The sequence below is a fragment of the Danio rerio genome, chromosome 11 (assembly GCF_052040795.2).
Source record: "Danio rerio strain M-AB ecotype USA chromosome 11, GRCz13ab, whole genome shotgun sequence".
In the NCBI taxonomy this organism is placed as follows: domain Eukaryota; kingdom Metazoa; phylum Chordata; class Actinopteri; order Cypriniformes; family Danionidae; genus Danio; species Danio rerio.
Window position 1 is genome coordinate 13790001 of NC_141031.1, and position 17947 is coordinate 13807947.

The 17947-nt window shown below is 33.5% G+C and overlaps 1 protein-coding gene and 1 long non-coding RNA gene across 3 annotated transcripts in view; one reads left to right on the forward strand and one right to left on the reverse strand.

The window, feature by feature from the left end:
* mknk1 (MAPK interacting serine/threonine kinase 1) overlaps nt 1-16501 on the forward strand; it is a 19502-nt gene extending 3001 nt beyond the window's left edge. Inside the window, exons 3-14 of one of the 2 annotated variants that reach the window (NM_001114739.3) lie at nt 1466-1553; nt 1685-1783; nt 1974-2071; nt 2777-2856; nt 2967-3040; nt 3125-3229; nt 3317-3372; nt 5911-6006; nt 6104-6298; nt 6386-6550; nt 14991-15034; nt 15118-16499. In NM_001114739.3, the coding sequence (NP_001108211.3) occupies nt 1466-1553; nt 1685-1783; nt 1974-2071; nt 2777-2856; nt 2967-3040; nt 3125-3229; nt 3317-3372; nt 5911-6006; nt 6104-6298; nt 6386-6550; nt 14991-15034; nt 15118-15307 (1290 nt within the window). In that variant the 3' untranslated portion in view covers nt 15308-16499. Of the gene's footprint in view, nt 1-1465; nt 1554-1684; nt 1784-1973; nt 2072-2776; nt 2857-2966; nt 3041-3124; nt 3373-5910; nt 6007-6103; nt 6299-6385; nt 6551-14990; nt 15035-15117 lie in introns of both variants that reach the window. The other variant, XM_087272405.1, reaches the window with a different exon arrangement.
* On the reverse strand, nt 7497-13234 carry LOC141376563 (uncharacterized). The gene is made up of 8 exons (XR_015502429.1): nt 13144-13234; nt 11942-12039; nt 11696-11793; nt 11512-11552; nt 11370-11430; nt 11119-11230; nt 9105-9229; nt 7497-8866 (listed from the first exon to the last, which is right to left on the reverse strand). It is a non-coding gene; the product is annotated as an uncharacterized LOC141376563 (long non-coding RNA).
* Nucleotides 16502-17947: the final 1446 nt, after the last annotated feature.

A 17947-nucleotide genomic window follows, 5' to 3' on the forward strand; every position in this document is an offset into this window, starting at 1 on the left:
TCTGCACCATGTCCAGCAGCAACTTCCCCCTATGCTGTTTCCTTGAACTGCAAGTTTTTAATTTACAAATTATAAAGAATGTCTGCTTCTCAAGCACTATGAGGGGTGTCAGTCATGTATTTTAAGATGCATTCGGTCAGAAGACAATCGCATGAGATATCATGACATTGTGTTTTTGATCGTCAGCATAATGTAGGCTTATAGTGAAAATAATATTCATACAATATTGTTATAATGATATTTATACATGACCAAACTAGTGTGCAATTTAGTTTTGTAGTTCTGCCCAAACAAATATTTGTTGCATTTTTCAATTGTTTAAGTTCATTTGATCGAATCTTTTAGCTTCGTTTGTTTCATTGTTGAGTTAAACATTTTTTTAAGGGTCTCTGATACATTGCTTTTATTCATTCTTATAGGCAGTTTTTGTCATGTTCATTATTTATTAGGCTCTCTCTAAACACCCACATTTCCAGTGTGGATTATAATTTTATTATAATAATAAAAAAATTTAAGTCTTTAATTTGTCAACTCTTGTTATTTCTTATATATGGCTTTTTGCTTTTATAGAGTGGGAGTTGGTAAACATATTCAAGGGTGTTGGGTGATGGGGTGCATTTTGATTGATGTAGTGGGCCGCTCTGGCCCAAAATGTCAGGGCCGATTATTTTGTCCCAGTCCAGCCCTGCAATGAGTGCAATTGTTTATATTCAATACTTTATTATTATTATAATTTTTCATTTTCCATATCTGTAATGTCTGTATTTTGGCTTTTTTTTGCAGTCCACTTAGAAATCAACATGGAAATCAATGTTTTCTTTATTGGCATTGACTGTTTTGAAATTCAAATGGCATTAACATGCCTGTGCCAAATCTGTTTAAAGAGTAAAACTAATAGTTCTAAAAGCCTGCAACAAATGTGGAAAGCAATTTAATTTCATTAAGCATTTAATTAACTTTGAATTTTGTCATTTTGCACACATGGCTCATAACTGAATATTAGTTAGAAATATTATACATTTTATTAATATTAATAAACGATGATGTCATTCTGCTTTTGTCTTGCTGCCAACCAATCATTGCAATGATAATCACGATTTTCACAACTATCAATATCTTCACAACAAACACAAGCACACATTAATCTCAGAACCGTTTAACCAGATATTTTAATCTGATTTGCAAACTAGTTTGAAAAACCAAATAAGCCAGAGATCAGTTATCACCATTAAAAGATCCAACATCTGCAAAATCATCTTAGATTAAGCAATGTATGAGTGGACCCCAGATCAGTTTGTAAAGATTTCTTAGTTATTGTTCAAAATCAGTTCCCCTTTGTAATAAAGAAAGATTTTTTTTTTTACTTTGGGTCTTACTGCTGGTCCTTGTATAACTCTGTAAGAATTGGAACGTTGATGTTGTGTTCTGTTATTAAAACTTTGTTTTATTTTGTTCTTTCTTCCAGATATCCAGTAGCATTCTGGGATCGGGTAAGGTGGAGAGCCGTGGTTCGCTCTCTCGTGTCCCCAGTACCGTCTCGCAAACCTCCACAGGTACAAAGACATTCTGCCAATCATGACATTACTCCAGAAATGAAGTTCTCACAAAAGAATCTTTGAAGTGGACTTTTATTATTATTATTATTATAGTTATTATTCTTATTAATATTATTATATTGGATTAGGAATGGAGAGCAGTCAACCAATCAGCATCACAGACCCAAATTCACGCCGAAAGAAGAAACGCAGAAGAGCCGGAGACAGTTTCACAGGCAAATTTTGTGGTAATTTATCATCTTGAACAATCAAAAAAATGAGCTTTTCTTTCTAATGTGTCTTCTGCACTATTCCATCTGTATAATCTGTGGTGTGCATTATCAAATCTTTCAGAACATTTGACTGCATTTCCTTACTACACTTTCTGATTGGAATATGTGTGTTGTCAGCTCAGAAGTGCGTGTGTTTCTGTTTTAGATCTATACAGGCTGACGGATGAGCTGCTGGGTCAGGGAGCTTATGCCAAAGTCCAGGGCTGTGTGAGTTTACAAAATGGCACAGAGTATGCGGTAAAGGTGAGATGATGTCAATGTCACATCCTCAAAATAGTCACATTGCAAGATAAGCAATGTTGAGTCTGAATTATAGTTCAGTAGGAGCTACAGAAATTAATTTATTTACTGTATTTATATAGAATTAATACAATTTATGTTAAAAAAAATCTTAGAATTGTTTGTCTTGTTTCTAGTCCAAATATCTACATTTATAAAATATAATATATTATAATAATACAAATATCCACAAAAAGTGAAACGAGATTATTTTACTTACCCCACTGGCAGATAATTGTGCTTGTTTTAAGAAAACTTTTTTTTTTAACTTATTACTTCAGAATATTTTTTACTAGATCTAAGTATTTATATATTATATATTTATATATTATTTAGACTAGAAATGAGACAAAGTAAGAAAAGCAGTTTTTGCTTTGTGATTTATTCAATTTCTCCAGCTAAATACTGGAAGACCCCCCAGAAAATGGATTTTTAACTATCTTATGAAACTGTATTCATATAGCAATATTTACTGCAGAAAAATAATATATCGCAATATCAGATTTTTCCAATATCTTTCAGCCCTACATCCTTTAGATAATCATGTCATTATATCATAGTATTTGACTTCTAACTCTTAAAAACTTAGATTTTGTTTTAAAATATTGAATTAGTTTTCTGTACACAAACATAATGTTTTACTTTGTATAACTTGGCTGTGCTTCTCAGATAATCGAGAAGAATGCTGGTCACAGTCGCAGCCGAGTTTTTAGAGAGGTGGAGACGCTTTACCAGTGTCAAGGAAACAAGTAAGATCATAGTCCAAACACTCCACCAGCTATTATATTCAATAAAATAATTTCAGAATTATTGTTATTGATAGAAGTAAGTTGTAGAAATTACTGTGTTTCTCTCACAGGAACATTCTGGAGCTGATTCAGTTTTTTGAAGATGACAGCTGCTTTTATCTGGTGTTTGAGAAGTTACGTGGAGGTATCGTTCATCATTGTAGCTGAGTAATACAAAAATGCTTATTCCACCTTTTTTTTATCTAAATATTTTCTTTTGTCCTCCTAGGTTCCATTTTGACACACATCCAGAGTCGAAAATACTTTGACGAGAGAGAAGCGAGTCGTGTGGTCAGGGATATAGCAAATGCACTAGACTTTCTGCACAACAAAGGTAAACATTGTATGTGTACTCTACAGCCTACTAACCATGAATCAGCATCAATCTGTTTATTTACACTTGTCTCTATTTTTCCCACAGGAATCGCCCACCGTGATCTTAAGCCTGAAAATATCCTCTGTGAATATACTGATAAGGTAACACATGCCTTTAGAGATTGGTAACATTGTGTTGGCTGTCTGGCCTAGAGAAACAGTGCAAGAACTGAAAATTGCATTATTTTATGTGAAATATATAATGTAGAGCAAAATTTGTGTCTGTTTGGGTTTCATATGTTTTAAGTAGTGCCTTAAATTCACTGAAAATATACTGAATTGGTAAAATTTTTTTTCGGAAAACATTTAAAGTAATGGAAAATAACTTGTCTAAAATAACTTGATGCATTTAAAAATGCTATAAATTTCTTTGTTAGCAAAGCTGCAATTTTACACTCTTCAGAAATCATTTTCAGGAATGTCATTCTTCCGTATAAATACAGATTTCTGTATTTTCCAAGCTCAATGGGGCGACCCCTGTAATTTGCATAAATCCAAAGTTTTTTGGGAGGGTCTCCATAGTCATCAAAGCAGACGATCTGCTTCACTCCTGACGTATTTCAGGAATGTAATTGTAGACCTACCCAGGCTGCTGTATATGTAACATAATGAGCTCTATTTTAAGAACTTGACGCAAAGTCTGAAGCACAGGGCGCTAAAGCGTTAAGGGTGTATCCGGAACCACTTTTGCTATTTTAAGGACGGAAAAATAAGCTCTGCGCCGCGCATGTTCTAGCAGTGTTTTGCTTATTCTCTTAATGAGTTCTGGGTATGTTTTGAGAATAAACCAATTATAGAGTCTCATCTCCCATTCCCTTTAAGTCCCTCCATTGGCAATAAAATGACGAACTTGCTTGGATTTCACATGTCGTGCCACACCTTGCCATGCAATTTAGAATTCTAAACATGGGTTTCTATCAGGGTACACACAACGGCGCTTCAAGTCGGCAGCTTTCCGCGGCGCCCAGCCACGATTCGGGACACTTCATATATCTTCCGCGCCACAGAGCGCCATCTAAATTGTTTCATTTTAAATAACATCCGAATGTGCGTGTCTGGTGTGCTGTGGGCGTGGTTATTAGTCTTGGTATACAAGCGCAGAACTTTAAAGTAGAACACGGTTGGCTGTAAAGCTATACAAATACACAAATGATTTTGTACTTTCTGCTTGGTCTGTGTCCGAGTCGTACATGTACGGCTGAATGCTGGTCCTCTCACTCATGTTGCTTTTCTTTGTCTGCCTGTTTGTTGCTCTGTCCCATTGTTACGTTGGGCGGGAAGTTGAAAATAATTTTCATGTGAAGCAACACACCCCTAAAACAGCGGCTGTGTACAGGCTCCCAAAATAACACTTTTAACACATTACAATAAAAAATTCGGAACTTTGTTTTGAACTGAACCTAAACTGGCACACTCCACTGAGAAGAACCATAATATTTATATTAAATCTTAAAAAAGAGGTAAACTATGTGCCCTTTACATATTACTTAGGTCTCTATTAAACTGTTAAACATTTAAACTGATAAAACAACAGCTAAAACTTAAATTGTGTGTCCAATAACTAATGTTTAAAGAATATAATTTATTACTATTTCTAGGATTATTATTTAAAAACGCATGTATATGTGTGTGTGTGTGTGTGTTTGTGTTTAAATAATAATTCTTAAAATAACATTGTTCTTTATAATATTATTTTTTTAAGGGGGGACGGGGTCTTGTCTTACTCCTTTTTTGTCCTTGGCTGATCACATGCCTGCATTTTAGAATGCAGATTTTATTAATATAGGGTTTAAAACAGTTGTGCTGCTTAATATTTTTGTGGAAACAGGTAATGTGTGTCTTTAAAAGTTCAAAACAACCATTTATTGGAAATAGAAATCTTTTAAAATTTGTTTATGCTTTTACTGATCAGTTCACAAGTAGGGTTGTGCGGAATGACCATTTTTGATTGTGGCCAATTAAATAGTCTCCATAATCATTGTGCTACATCGCTCATTGTTTTAGTTTCACAAACATACACTCATGACGCAAGTATGTTAGTTGCATATGCTATAAAAAGCCTTGCAGGTTAACCTGTGTATTTGCATGCTGAGGGAGTGCATACACCTGAGGGACTAGACTATCTTTTCATGTCTGATTACGCTAAACAACACAAAATTTGCATGCGAACACATTTTGTTAAGTCTAAAGTGAAAAGTAAACAGTTTGTAGGACAAATAGAATGAGTGACTGTGTAGGTCTTAAAATGGCCACAGGCTAAGGAATGAATTCTGCTGCATTAAGTAATTATTCACCCAAAATGTAATCTGTCAGTATTTGCTCACAATGATAATATCCCAAATCTGTATGTATTTCTTTCTTGTCCTGAACAAAGAAAATAGATGTACTGAAGAATGTGGGTGACAGTTGCTGGCTGTTGATAGCAGGACAAAAATACCATGGAAGTCAGCGTTTTGTCCTGATAAAAAGTGGTCATATCACCCATCCCTAGTTTACAATAATTTATTCTTGCTAAATAAACACTTTATTTTTCTCTTAATCTTATTCATCTCAAACTTTTGAATTTTAATAAATACAATTAAAATCTAACCAGCCTGTATTGTACTGTAATGTTTGTTTGTTTGTTTGTTTTTCCTACAGGTTTCCCCTGTGAAGATCTGTGATTTTGATCTTGGCAGTGGAGTAAAGCTGAACAGTGCCTGTACCCCAATTACCACCCCTGAGCTCACCACACCGGTAAACACAACCTCAGATCTGTCCTAAATGTTTTTGGCACGCCAAACTCTGTCAAGTGTTGTTACAGTGTTTCAGTAGCATCATGTCTCTGCTGCAGTGTGGCTCAGCAGAGTACATGGCTCCTGAGGTGGTGGAGGTCTTCACGGACGAGGCTTCATTCTATGATAAGCGATGTGACCTCTGGAGCCTCGGGGTCATTCTCTACATCTTGCTTAGCGGGAGTCCGCCATTTACTGGCCATTGTGGTACCAACTGTGGTTGGGAACGAGGAGAAACATGTCGTTCCTGCCAGGTAAGACGAAATCACACTAAGTCAAATGTGTGTCAAATTCACTTCATCCATATAGAGAGATTTGCAGTCTTGATTTCTTTCATTTAGAATAATCTGTTTGAGAGGATTCAGGAGGGAAAGTATGAGTTCAGTAATGGAGTCTGGACTCAGATATCAGCTGATGCCAAAGATCTGATCTCGCGGCTGCTGGTGCGAGATGCCACTTTACGGCTGAGTGCCGCTCAGGTCCTGCAGCATCCCTGGGTGCAGGGGGTGAGTCTCCTTTCTAAGATGATAATTAATTAAAAAACAGTTCAATCATTTTACTTTTTTAACATAATTTTCTTTTGATACAAAATATGTTTGTGTATAAGTTTATAAAACCTGGCATCATTATGTTTATATAAATGTTATTTATTTGTGGTGTAACGGTTTACAAAATTCATGGATTGGTTCAATAAAGCACAGTGGTGTCATGATGTGGTAAGTTTTGGATACAGGAAAAAGAAATTAAATAGATTCTTTTTAATAAAACTTGAAACATAAAGCAAATATGAAATTTTTTATTTGATTTCTTTACAATACAGTTTGTAAAGTAGAATTTTCTGTCTTTTAGTAGATGCATCATAGAGAGACTTCACAGTAAATTTTCCGGAGTACATTTTACTCAAATTGAGGAAAATTTTACTCTATCAAATATAACATTTGGTCCCTCTCTAGAAAGAGTAAAACTTACTATTTTAATAGAGTCATTTTTCCAGAGTTAATTTTACTCAATTTTGAGAAAATATTTTACTCTTTCATGTAATATTTTACTCTATTTGGAGTTTTTTTTAATTTACTCTCATACTATTTTACTCCATTAAGAGCTATACGAATTTGACTCTGCTATTTTTTTTACTCTGCTCAGAGAAACTTCAAATTTACTCTGCCACTATTTTACTCAGTTGAGAGCTATGAGAAATTGACTCTGCTATATATTTTTTAACTCTGTTCAGAGGAACTTTAGATTTACTCTGCCAAAATACTTACTCAGTTGAGAGCAATAAGTAATTGACTCTGCTACTATTTACTTCACAAAAGAGTTGTATGTAATCAAATATGAGTGAACTACAAAAAATAATTCACTCTATCCAGAGATACTTTTTTTTGAATGTTCACATTTTACCTGTCAAAAACCCTTAAAATAAACTTGAATTTCAGAAAATAAAATCAAAACTTTTTACTCACGTTGCACCATTTTATTTTCAGGATCTTTAATATTACAATTTTATCATGAAAATAATATTAAATAATACAAAAAACAAAATCACAGTGATAATATAACAGGGGAGACAAAGTAAAATCAAATAAAAAAATATGGTACAATAAGCAAATTAAATTCACAACCAAGACACTGCAATGTCAAACAGCTTGTGCTGCAAAATGTCCTTCATTTCCAAAACATAACGTGTTTCTGATTTGTGCACATTTATAAGCATAAACATATCAAACTAAACAATGTTTCCAATGCAGCTGTAATAAAAAGGATTCTTGTTAAGTTTCTGAGCCAACTCAACACCAACTTTCAATTCATTCTAGGCAACCATGTTTACCAGGACCTATAGTTGCACGATACTGGAATTGGGTACCAATCAATATTTTAAAAAGGTTCATTTCTCACTAACATTTGAGTGCTATTGAGCAAGTTCTTAAATGGCACTCATTTGCCATTGTGTTCACGTGCTCAACAGAAATTATTGTTATTGGCCGTGAAGCTCATCAGTTTACCGAACTCACTGCTGTTTCCTGAGTGTAACCACAGATAGAGGGACATTGGAGCGTTTTATCGTTTTATTGAAGCCGTGATTCATCATTGCATTGCTCGTATGTCAGCTTATAGACAAACCAGCTGATCGATGGAACTTTAAAACACTCCAGTGTCGCTGTATCTGTGGTTATATATATATTATACTCAGTAAACAGTAAACTGATGACCTTTACGGCCAATAACAGTCATTTCTGTTGAGCAATTGAACACAATGGCAAATCAGTGATCAAATGTTATCGGGAAATTTAAAATGTTTTTAAAACTTCAGTATCAATTGGTACTAAATTACAGTATTGTGACAGGCCTACCAGGACCTAATTTCATTTCATTTGGAACAAATGTTTGCCAAATATAAGCCGCTTGGCACTGTTTTTTCTTTGCCAATGTACTTATGTATTTAAAGCTTTTTAGCTGCATTTTGAAAACACATGCTTTTCTTTATAACGCATGCACTAACAATGTAACAGTTGTCAAATTTTCTGCTTACAACTAGATTAATGCACCATAAAATGATGCTTTGGCAACAAGATCTTTTCCGGAAACAAATGCTTAAATAAACGGGTGGTCAAATCAAATGCTTCAAATAAATGGTGATTCCATTGGATATTACTGTAGAAAACATCATGTTGACAATCTGAAGCAATAAAATGAACAAATACCAGTGATGATCATAAGTACACACAAGATCTCCAAACATGATGGGCAGGTAGTGCAGTAAACACCAGATATGACTGGAGACCCTCTCTGATGTGATCCAAGTGCCAAATACTGGTAACGGTCTGCAAAAGAATGAAATACATAAACCAATGTGATTTAACAGAAAAAAGTAAAAATATAGCTTAAACAATCAATTCAACTAGAGTTTCTGTTTACATACTTCCAAGAACTCCCAACAAATTGTTAATATGTTTGTGCCATGTATATAAAAAAAAAACATAATTTGGAGGATGGGTGTTCTAAAAGAATAGTTCAATTTTATAGAGCTTAAGAAAGGGTGATTTGATCAGTATCTTTTACCTAGACAAATTTCACAACACAATCACAGGCATGTGCAGCTGAGATTTTTCCAGGACTTTTGCAAGCTTGGCTGGAGGGTGGCAAAAGATGAACCAGTATCAGGATTGACGAATCACTGTCCCAACCTGAAAAAAAAGGAAAACAAATAACACCTCCTTTTCTCACTTTCCCTAGACATAACTTTACTTGAAGTATATATACATTATCCATTATCCAGTACTTAAAGTGATAGTTCACCTACAGTAGAACATTAAAAAAGATTTTTTAGATGAATTTGTGTTCCATGACTATTCATATAATGGCAGTCAATGGGGATGGTTTTTCAAATTAAAAATAAACACAAACAAACAAATCCAAATTTATAACTATGGCTCCTGACACAATGTTTTTGTGATGCGAAACAATCAGTCCGTAAAAAAATTGAACATCATTTGAAATACTATTAGCTTTATTTCACAGCGTGGGAAAAGAGATATCAGCCATGTGCAAATGTAGTCAGTTTAAAGTTCTGTCACTTTGGATTACAAAAGTGCGAGGGAGCACGCTGGTAGGAGGTCAGGGGATGCTGTTTGTTAATAGATATTGTTGATTGAATCACCACCCCTCACACATTTGCATAAAGCATGAGTAATATCTGTTTGACCATGCTGTGGATTAAATTTAATAATACTTTTGAGACATATTTTAATACAATATGTTTGAGAAATACAATACTAATATTAAACTTTATTTTACTATACAATAGCAAGATAATATAGGGCTGTGCAATTAATCGAAAATCCGATTTCGATTTTAGCTTCTAACAATTATAAAAAACCATTAATCGAGATAAACGAATATTAACTTAGCAGCGCGAAAGACCGCATGCTTATGTGTGTGTGTACGGCGCGCACACACAGAAGCATGCGGTCAGCATTCAGTCTCATTCGCACACTGAGACGAGCAGAGCGCAGACATCTAAAGTCATCTTAACATCAGTGCTTTAATGGTCAAATAGGTGTCAAAACGCGGTGTTTAGTGATTATTCATATTAACCCTCATTTGTGTAATAAACAAACGAGTTGAGAATCAAAAGATGTGAAAGAGAAACCAATATAGTGAAAGCGCGCGATGTTCCTGCTGCCGCCTGTTTTTATGATTATTAATCAAACAACAAAACAAGAAAATCCCTCTCTGCTCTTGACTGAAGGACTTTTGTAGCTGAATTGTTTTTCTTACAGTGAAGATGCTTAAAGCACAGTTTGTTTCATATTTTTATTCTATTGTATTTATTTCTCTTTCCTTTGCAGGGTGGAAAATAACTGTATATATGCAGTTAAAGTCAGAATTATTATCTCTCCTGAATATTAGTGACCCTTTTCCTCCCCAATTTCTGTTTAATGGAAAGAAGATTTTTTCAACTTATTTCTAATCATAACAGTTTTGATTACTCATTTCTAATAACGGATTTCTTTTATCTTTGCTATGATGACAGCACATAATATTAGACTATTTTCAAAATAAAAGCATTCAGATTCAAAGTGCGATTCAATGACTTTATTGACCTTAAAATGGGTTTCAAAATATTCAAACCTACTTTTATTCTAGTCAAAATAAAACAAATAAGCCTTTCTCCAGAAGAGAAAATATTAAAGTAAATACTGTTAAAATTTCTTGCTCTGTTAAACATCATTTGAGAAATATTTATTTTAAAAAATAACAATTCTCAGGAGCGCTAATAATTTTGACTTCAACTGATAATCGTTTTGAAAAATCGTGATTACACTTGTGACCAAAATAATCGTGATTTTGATTTTTCCCAAAATCGAGTAGCCCTAAGATAATATGAGCTCAATATCAAGGTACATATTGAATCATGACTTGTCGTCATACCCCTATTTCTTACAACTTTTTCATTATATTTAAATTTTGATTGGAAGAAAAAAATATTGTCTTTGTTACAATCTTGTTTAAAAAACTTAAATAAAATGAAAAATCTACAAAATCGTAAATCATGCAGCTCTACATCTAGCACCTGTTTGTGGTTATCGTGTCCTTTTCAGCTTCCCGTCTGATGCATCTTTCGGCAGCGTTTTAATCCTCCAAGCCAGGTATCCACTTCCATCTTCTGGATTGTAGTAATGTTCCTATAACCAGAACATTATAGATACTGAGTAGTAATACATATATAATAATAAAATAGATCATGTTTACTCATTAATAAATAAATTAAAAGTGTATATTGTCCTCTTGTAAATCAAGAAGACAGAGGTAACAAATACTTACATAACCTAGCCTGCTCCTCAGGTTTGTATATTCTCTCTTCAAACGTTGGGAAGGAATTGTTCTACACACAAACATAAACTAATTATATCCTATACACCATAAACATAAATTTACTTTTGGTACGAAAGTATTAATTTATTACCTTCTTTCCTCCAGGGCTGTTTTTAAGAATACTCTCGTAACCTAGAGGGGAATGTAATTTGGAGCAGCTATAAGAAATTAACTACTAAAAAGTGTATAGTAGTTAAATATCTTCAATATATAATCATTTTTTATATATACTTTATATATAAATTTACATCAGAGGCAAAATGTGTAACTCCTACTTGGCCAAGATGACGTTCTGTAGCTTGTTTTCCTCATCAACCTGTCTTTAAATCAAAGACTTTTATACCCATTGTAGGAAGGTCAAATTTTCTGGCAACTAAAATGGCACAAAATTGACAAAGGCCAGCAAAGGTAAAGTAGGAGTTATATTTACATATCATAATATTATTCACATATTACTATTGCAAATAATTTTCAAAGAGAAACATAATATTAATGTAAACAATGTGAAAAATGGGTCTTACCAGGTTCCAAAACGTTTGAAATGTAAAAGTATCTGAAGAAAAATAACATTTTCTTCATTTCATTTAACTTCGCTCTGACAACAATGTTGGTTTGCATCCTAAAGACACCAGAAAGACAATGTTAAATATAAAGTGATAACACAGTTAAAGGTTGTTCTTTAGTGATCCACATAACATGACTGATATTTTTAATTGTTATTTTTATTAAAGAAAAAAAAAAAACAGGAAGATATTTACCCAATAGAATCTAATTTATTTTTTAGTCAAAATAGATGCATTTAAAAAAAGAAATCACAGAAACAAACTAAAGAAGCTTATTATTTATTTACATGAATTAACCAAACAAAGTTACATATTGAATGCGTATAGGCTAACCTGTATACTATATACAATTAGCATTAAATTGCTGTAACAGCTCATTTCAAACCTTGTCAGTCCTTCTACCCCTGCCCTTATTTTTTTCTTTGCTACATTTGAGTTATGGTGAAATATTTTTCTTGTAAATACTTATCATTTCAGTATTAAAAAAAGAGATTAAACTACATGTAAAAAACACTGAAGCGCATCAACTTTCAGATCATTATAGTGTTTGCAAAAAAAAAAAAAAATGAAATTTTGAATTGAAACATCCACGTTCTGTTTTTATATGGCAATGAGATCATCAGTTAACTTTCACTCTTTATAGAGTCAAATACATGTGACCCACAGCTCGAGCGCAGCCCTTCGACTAGTTTCACGTTAGTGGACAAAGATTTGATAGACACATAACTATTCTCACTGGCATAAATGAACAATTTTAATCTATTCATTTGCAGAATTTTATTCAAGATTACTCTTAGTTCTAACACATAACGTGCAAATGGCTTTTATCCATTCATTTGCGTCTAAGTTAGCGCTAATGTTAGCTCCTTATAGAGTCAAGTACATGTGTCCCACATCTCGAGCAGCGCGTCTTCTAGTTTAACATTAGCAGACAAACATTTTAAGGGACAAGAGTTTACCAGTTTCCCTGTTACCAATTAACGTTCGTAATTGTATCTATATTTATCTTAGTTTTCACGTCGCAAGTTCCCTCCAAACACTTGAACTTCCGATGACCCTTGAAAATGCGCTCCACACGTCCGTCATAGTAGAAAAATATACACAAAACGTAAATATATGTACTACTACAATGAATATTAAGAAATTGTAACCTTACTTACTTTACATCCAGCAGAAGTGTATCTTTCCTACGAATCCAGCGGCGATCGACGACCGTGACGACGTAACTTAATGGGGGACAGTAGAAACTGCGCGAGAGTTTAGGAAGTGAGAAACGTCACGACGTCCCCCACACGTATTTCAGTGAAGTGGATTATAAAATTGTCATTTGTGCTGCAAATATTAGGAGATTTTCACTGTTTTGCTAAGCTTAAAACAATTTAATCACCTTGATATAGACTATGTATGTTAAGGGAGCGTCTACAAAGTTCAACCCAAATTTGAAGAGACTCTCATTAATAAACCTGACTGTAAATTGTTAGGTCTTCATTATAGCGTACATTTCACAGCTGGCTGTATGACTGTAAATATTATATTATATTATATTATATTATATTATATTATATTATATTAATTATATTATAAATGTAGATCTTTAAATGTATATTTTCATTGTTCCTTTCATTGGTACACAAGGACTCTGGCAAGAGTTACACAAATACTCTGTAAATTTGCTCTCACTCTACTGACACATTTTACTCTGAACGCTCAAAATAGAGCAAAAAGAACTATTTTTGAGTAAAAAAAATATAACTCTCGAAAAATTACTCTAGAAGTTTTCCTGTGTTGCTTTGTTTACCAAAAAGTGGATCTAATTGGATTTTCATTGTAAACATTAAATAAAATTCAAAAGATATTATTTAAGTTTTTACAAAACTCCCAAAATCATTCCGCAAAAAATCTGCAGATTTTCTTTCTTTCTTTTTTTTTTTTTTTTTTTTTTTTTTTTTCAAAATTCTGCACAGAAATAGCAAAAAATGTCTGCAGATTCTGTCTGGTCCAAGTCATGAGGCACTGAGCATCTGTTTCACATGAAGCCCTGAGTGCTCAGTGTTTTTCTACAAGCTGTTGGAGATTGACTTTAAATGCAGAGCTGCAGAAGTGCTCTCATGTGTTTTTTAAGGCACACTGGTGTATTTAAATAAGAAAGCATTTTGTATGATAATAATATAAATATATTAACATGGAATATAATGGAAGGCATATTTCTTCAGCACTAAATCAGATTATTAGATGTATTATACGATACAGTGTTCAGTATAATGGAGTACACCGCAATTTGAAAATGAATTTTTTTATCCATTGCTCAGTGAATATAGGCAATGTATTTTGGTGCATTTAAACAAAAACAGATTTATTGAACAGACATAATTATTAAAATAATATCTTAGTCACCAAACATTTAGAAATGGTAAAATAATGAAATTAAATTCAGGCTAAATATTGCGAAGAAAAAAAAATTACAACCTACAAAAGTTCAACTAAATTTTCATTTTTTTATGCTTCTCTTGATTTTTTCCTCTTTTTCCAAATCTGTATTTAATATTTTTCTATAACACATAAATTTGGGTGTACTAGTTTTTGGACCCGTTATTGTAAGAGTTTTTGTTGGTTAAGCTCCAGATTTGGCTTCAGTTCTGACTAATCTAATGTATATGCACAAAAAATATTGTATAGCTTCCTATTAAAATATGAACCTAAAAGATAGATTTGTGAGGGGTGTACTTGTATATGCTGGACACTGTATAACTTTAACATATTTTAAATTATTCCTGTGATTTATTACTGTGATTCCTATTTAATTTATTCCTGTGATGGCTAAATCGCTTTTTAAAATGTTCAAGTAAATGTTATATAATGTAGCTATTTATTAAAAATGTATTTACATTTTTTAATCAATCAAGGGCAACTAAACGCAAAATAATGATTAGTAGTTTATATTATACAAACTAAATATAACCATTTGGTGTTTGCTTTATATATATAATCATATTTATTTGTTTTCCAGAATGCACCTGAAAGAGTTCTTCCAACTCCTCGTGTTCTACAAAGGTATTTTTATATTTTTTCAATTCAGATGTATGGTTTCCAAATTTCTGTAATGTTTTTAACAGTGTCTCTGGTTGAACGCACAGAAACTGCAGCACTAAAGATCTGACGCAGTTTGCAGCTGAAGCCATTGCGTTTAACCGGCAGCTGTCGCAACAGGAAGAAGAGCAGGAAGACTTTGGCGCTGTCGTCTGCTCCATGAGGCTTTCTCCGCCTTCTAACTCTAGACTTGCCCGTCGTCGAGCACAGTCTCAAGCACTACGCAACAATACCTGAAGTCAACCCGCTGCACAGGTGCATTATAACCGTTCAGACACTTCAGAAACACACAAATGCGCATGCACCAGGTACTACCAGACTAACCTTATGTGTACTAAACCATGCACACGTCTTTAATTCATTTCGCAGGTCTGCTTGGTCGTCTTTCTGTTCACCTATTGTGGGTTTGGTATCAGAATGTTTATAATTATCGTCATATATTTATGGCTGGTGGTGATTGTTAGTCAGATATAAAAAAGTGCTCGGCTATGTGGGAGGGAATAGACCATTTTATTTTAATGTAACGATGACATTCGCATCGCTTTTAAATGTAAGTTAGCGTTTCTATTCTTAAAACAAGTTTTATTATTTTTAAAAACCACTTTAGTTACTGTGAAGCACTGGACCTCTTGCTCTGTCACTTTTTTTACTTTTATTTTTTTACAATATTTAAGCAGTTGTAAGTATTAAATAATTTTTTGCTTTATTTTCGCTATGTACTGTAAAGCCATGCTGCCTGACAGTAACATACCATAGAAATGCGTATTATTATGAGAGGTACGATGAGGTATTATAAATATTTGACTTGTTACTTTTTAGCTTAAACTGTATTTATTGCATAGTATATTTTTGTCATTTCAGATGATTATATATTTCTTTTAATGTATTTTTTTTGCATTATTTTCTTGTCAATGTGAAGTATTTTTTTATGCATGAGGGCAAAGAACATATTCGGTAATGAGATAGATTAAGTTTTAATTTTTTGATTTGCATTCAGTGGAAATTGTGCCATTTTCAGGCTTGGGGGCAGAGCTCCTGATGTGCAAAATAACTAAATTACCTCTCAAAATTGCCTTTTGTATTATCAAATCGAGTTATTTTTCCTGTTATTTGTTGCAGATTGAGCTGAGATGAAATGGTAAGAATTTAGTGATTGTCCATGTATTATTTATTTCTGTACCTTCATGAGAATTTGTTAGTATACATTTCTTGTACCAGGGATGACACTAGAGGGCGCTACCTCATATTAATGCCCATGTTCTCAGCACTCAGCCAGTATGATACTGATGGAGTATCTCAGTCTACGTTCAGGAATGGTGTAAATTGAATGGCCATTTAACCCCTAATAAACTCTGGGACAGATTGTGGGGCAGGGGTGTTCATTTGGTTTTCCAATTTTGAGAAATAAAGCAATTTGCACTGAACCAAGAACATTGAGTCTTTGCTTTCTGGAATTTACTGTATACTGTTATAATCACTTTACATGAGGTGCTAAACATTACAATAGACATTTTACAAGAAATGCAGTGTTACTGATTGCCATTGTGATGATTTTAGGCTGTTAGTAACTGATTGCGTTTAATCTGGATTATGTAGTCACTTTCTAACATTGGATTATGGATTTTTTAAAGATTTCAAATGAAGAGTTGTCTTAAATTTTCTTCAATAATGAGCAGTTTTCTACGACTTCTGTGTGTAAGTTTCATTACTTCACTTTAAATGCGATTAATAGGTTGTTTTCATTGCCTTTAAAGTGAAATAAGTGAACATCTAATTTTAGCACAAGTTTTCAGATGGATTTTCATCTGAACTTTTCAAACTTCTCACATTCATTCATTCATTTTCTTGTCGGCTTAGTCCCTTTATTAATCCCGGGTCGCCACAGCGGAATGAATCGCCAACTTATCCAGCAAGTTTTTACGCAGCGGATGCCCTTCCAGCCGCAACCCATCTCTGGGGGACATCCACACACACATTCACACACTACAGACAATTTAGCCTACCCAATTCACCTGTACCGCATATCTTTGGACTGTAGGGGAAACCGGAGCACCCGGAGGAAACCCACACGAAGGCAGGGAGAACATGCAAACTCCACAAAGAAACGCCAACTGAGTCGATGTTCGACCCAGCGACCTTCTTGCTGTGAGGCGACAGCACTACCTACTGCGCCACTGCCTCGCCTCACTTCTCACATACTGGTCGTAAATGAAAGTTAATTAATAAATTTCTCCCTTTCACTTTTCTTATTTTTATTTAAATCTTGTTTTTCACACTAAGCTTTGACTTCTGACAATATAGAATTGTTAAATGAATTTGAGTAAGAAAAGCACCTCTTGATCAATTAGAGTAGACTCTGTGAAACTTAAGCAAGTTATTAAAAATCGTTGCAGGGTTTTTGACAGGTCATAAAATTTCATCATCATGAAATTTTATAACTTATATTCCAGTCATTAAAAGATTTTTTTTTTTCTCCAAGTCATGTAACATCAGGGATTTTTGTTTCTTGGTCTAAATGTATTCATTATTGTTGCTCAAGATTAAGTTGATTCATGTGTTTTGCCTGTTGTTATGGTTATTTTATTTTTTCAGTTTATTCACGTCTTCTTGCTTTGTATTATGCTATTATTATTATTATTATTTATGTGCATATTTATATTTGCTTTTACTAAAAACAAACTTTTGTCCACCTGTCAGATTTTGGACCATATAGGGCATAGGATGTGTGATTGTATATAACTCTTTTTTTTTTTAGCACACTTCGTTGTTATTATTGTTCATTTATTAGTTTGCTGGAAAAACAAGACTGGTTAATTTGGAGTAGGATAACAGGATTTATGCAGATATTCCGACCTGGTGAATTGAAGCGCAGCTCGA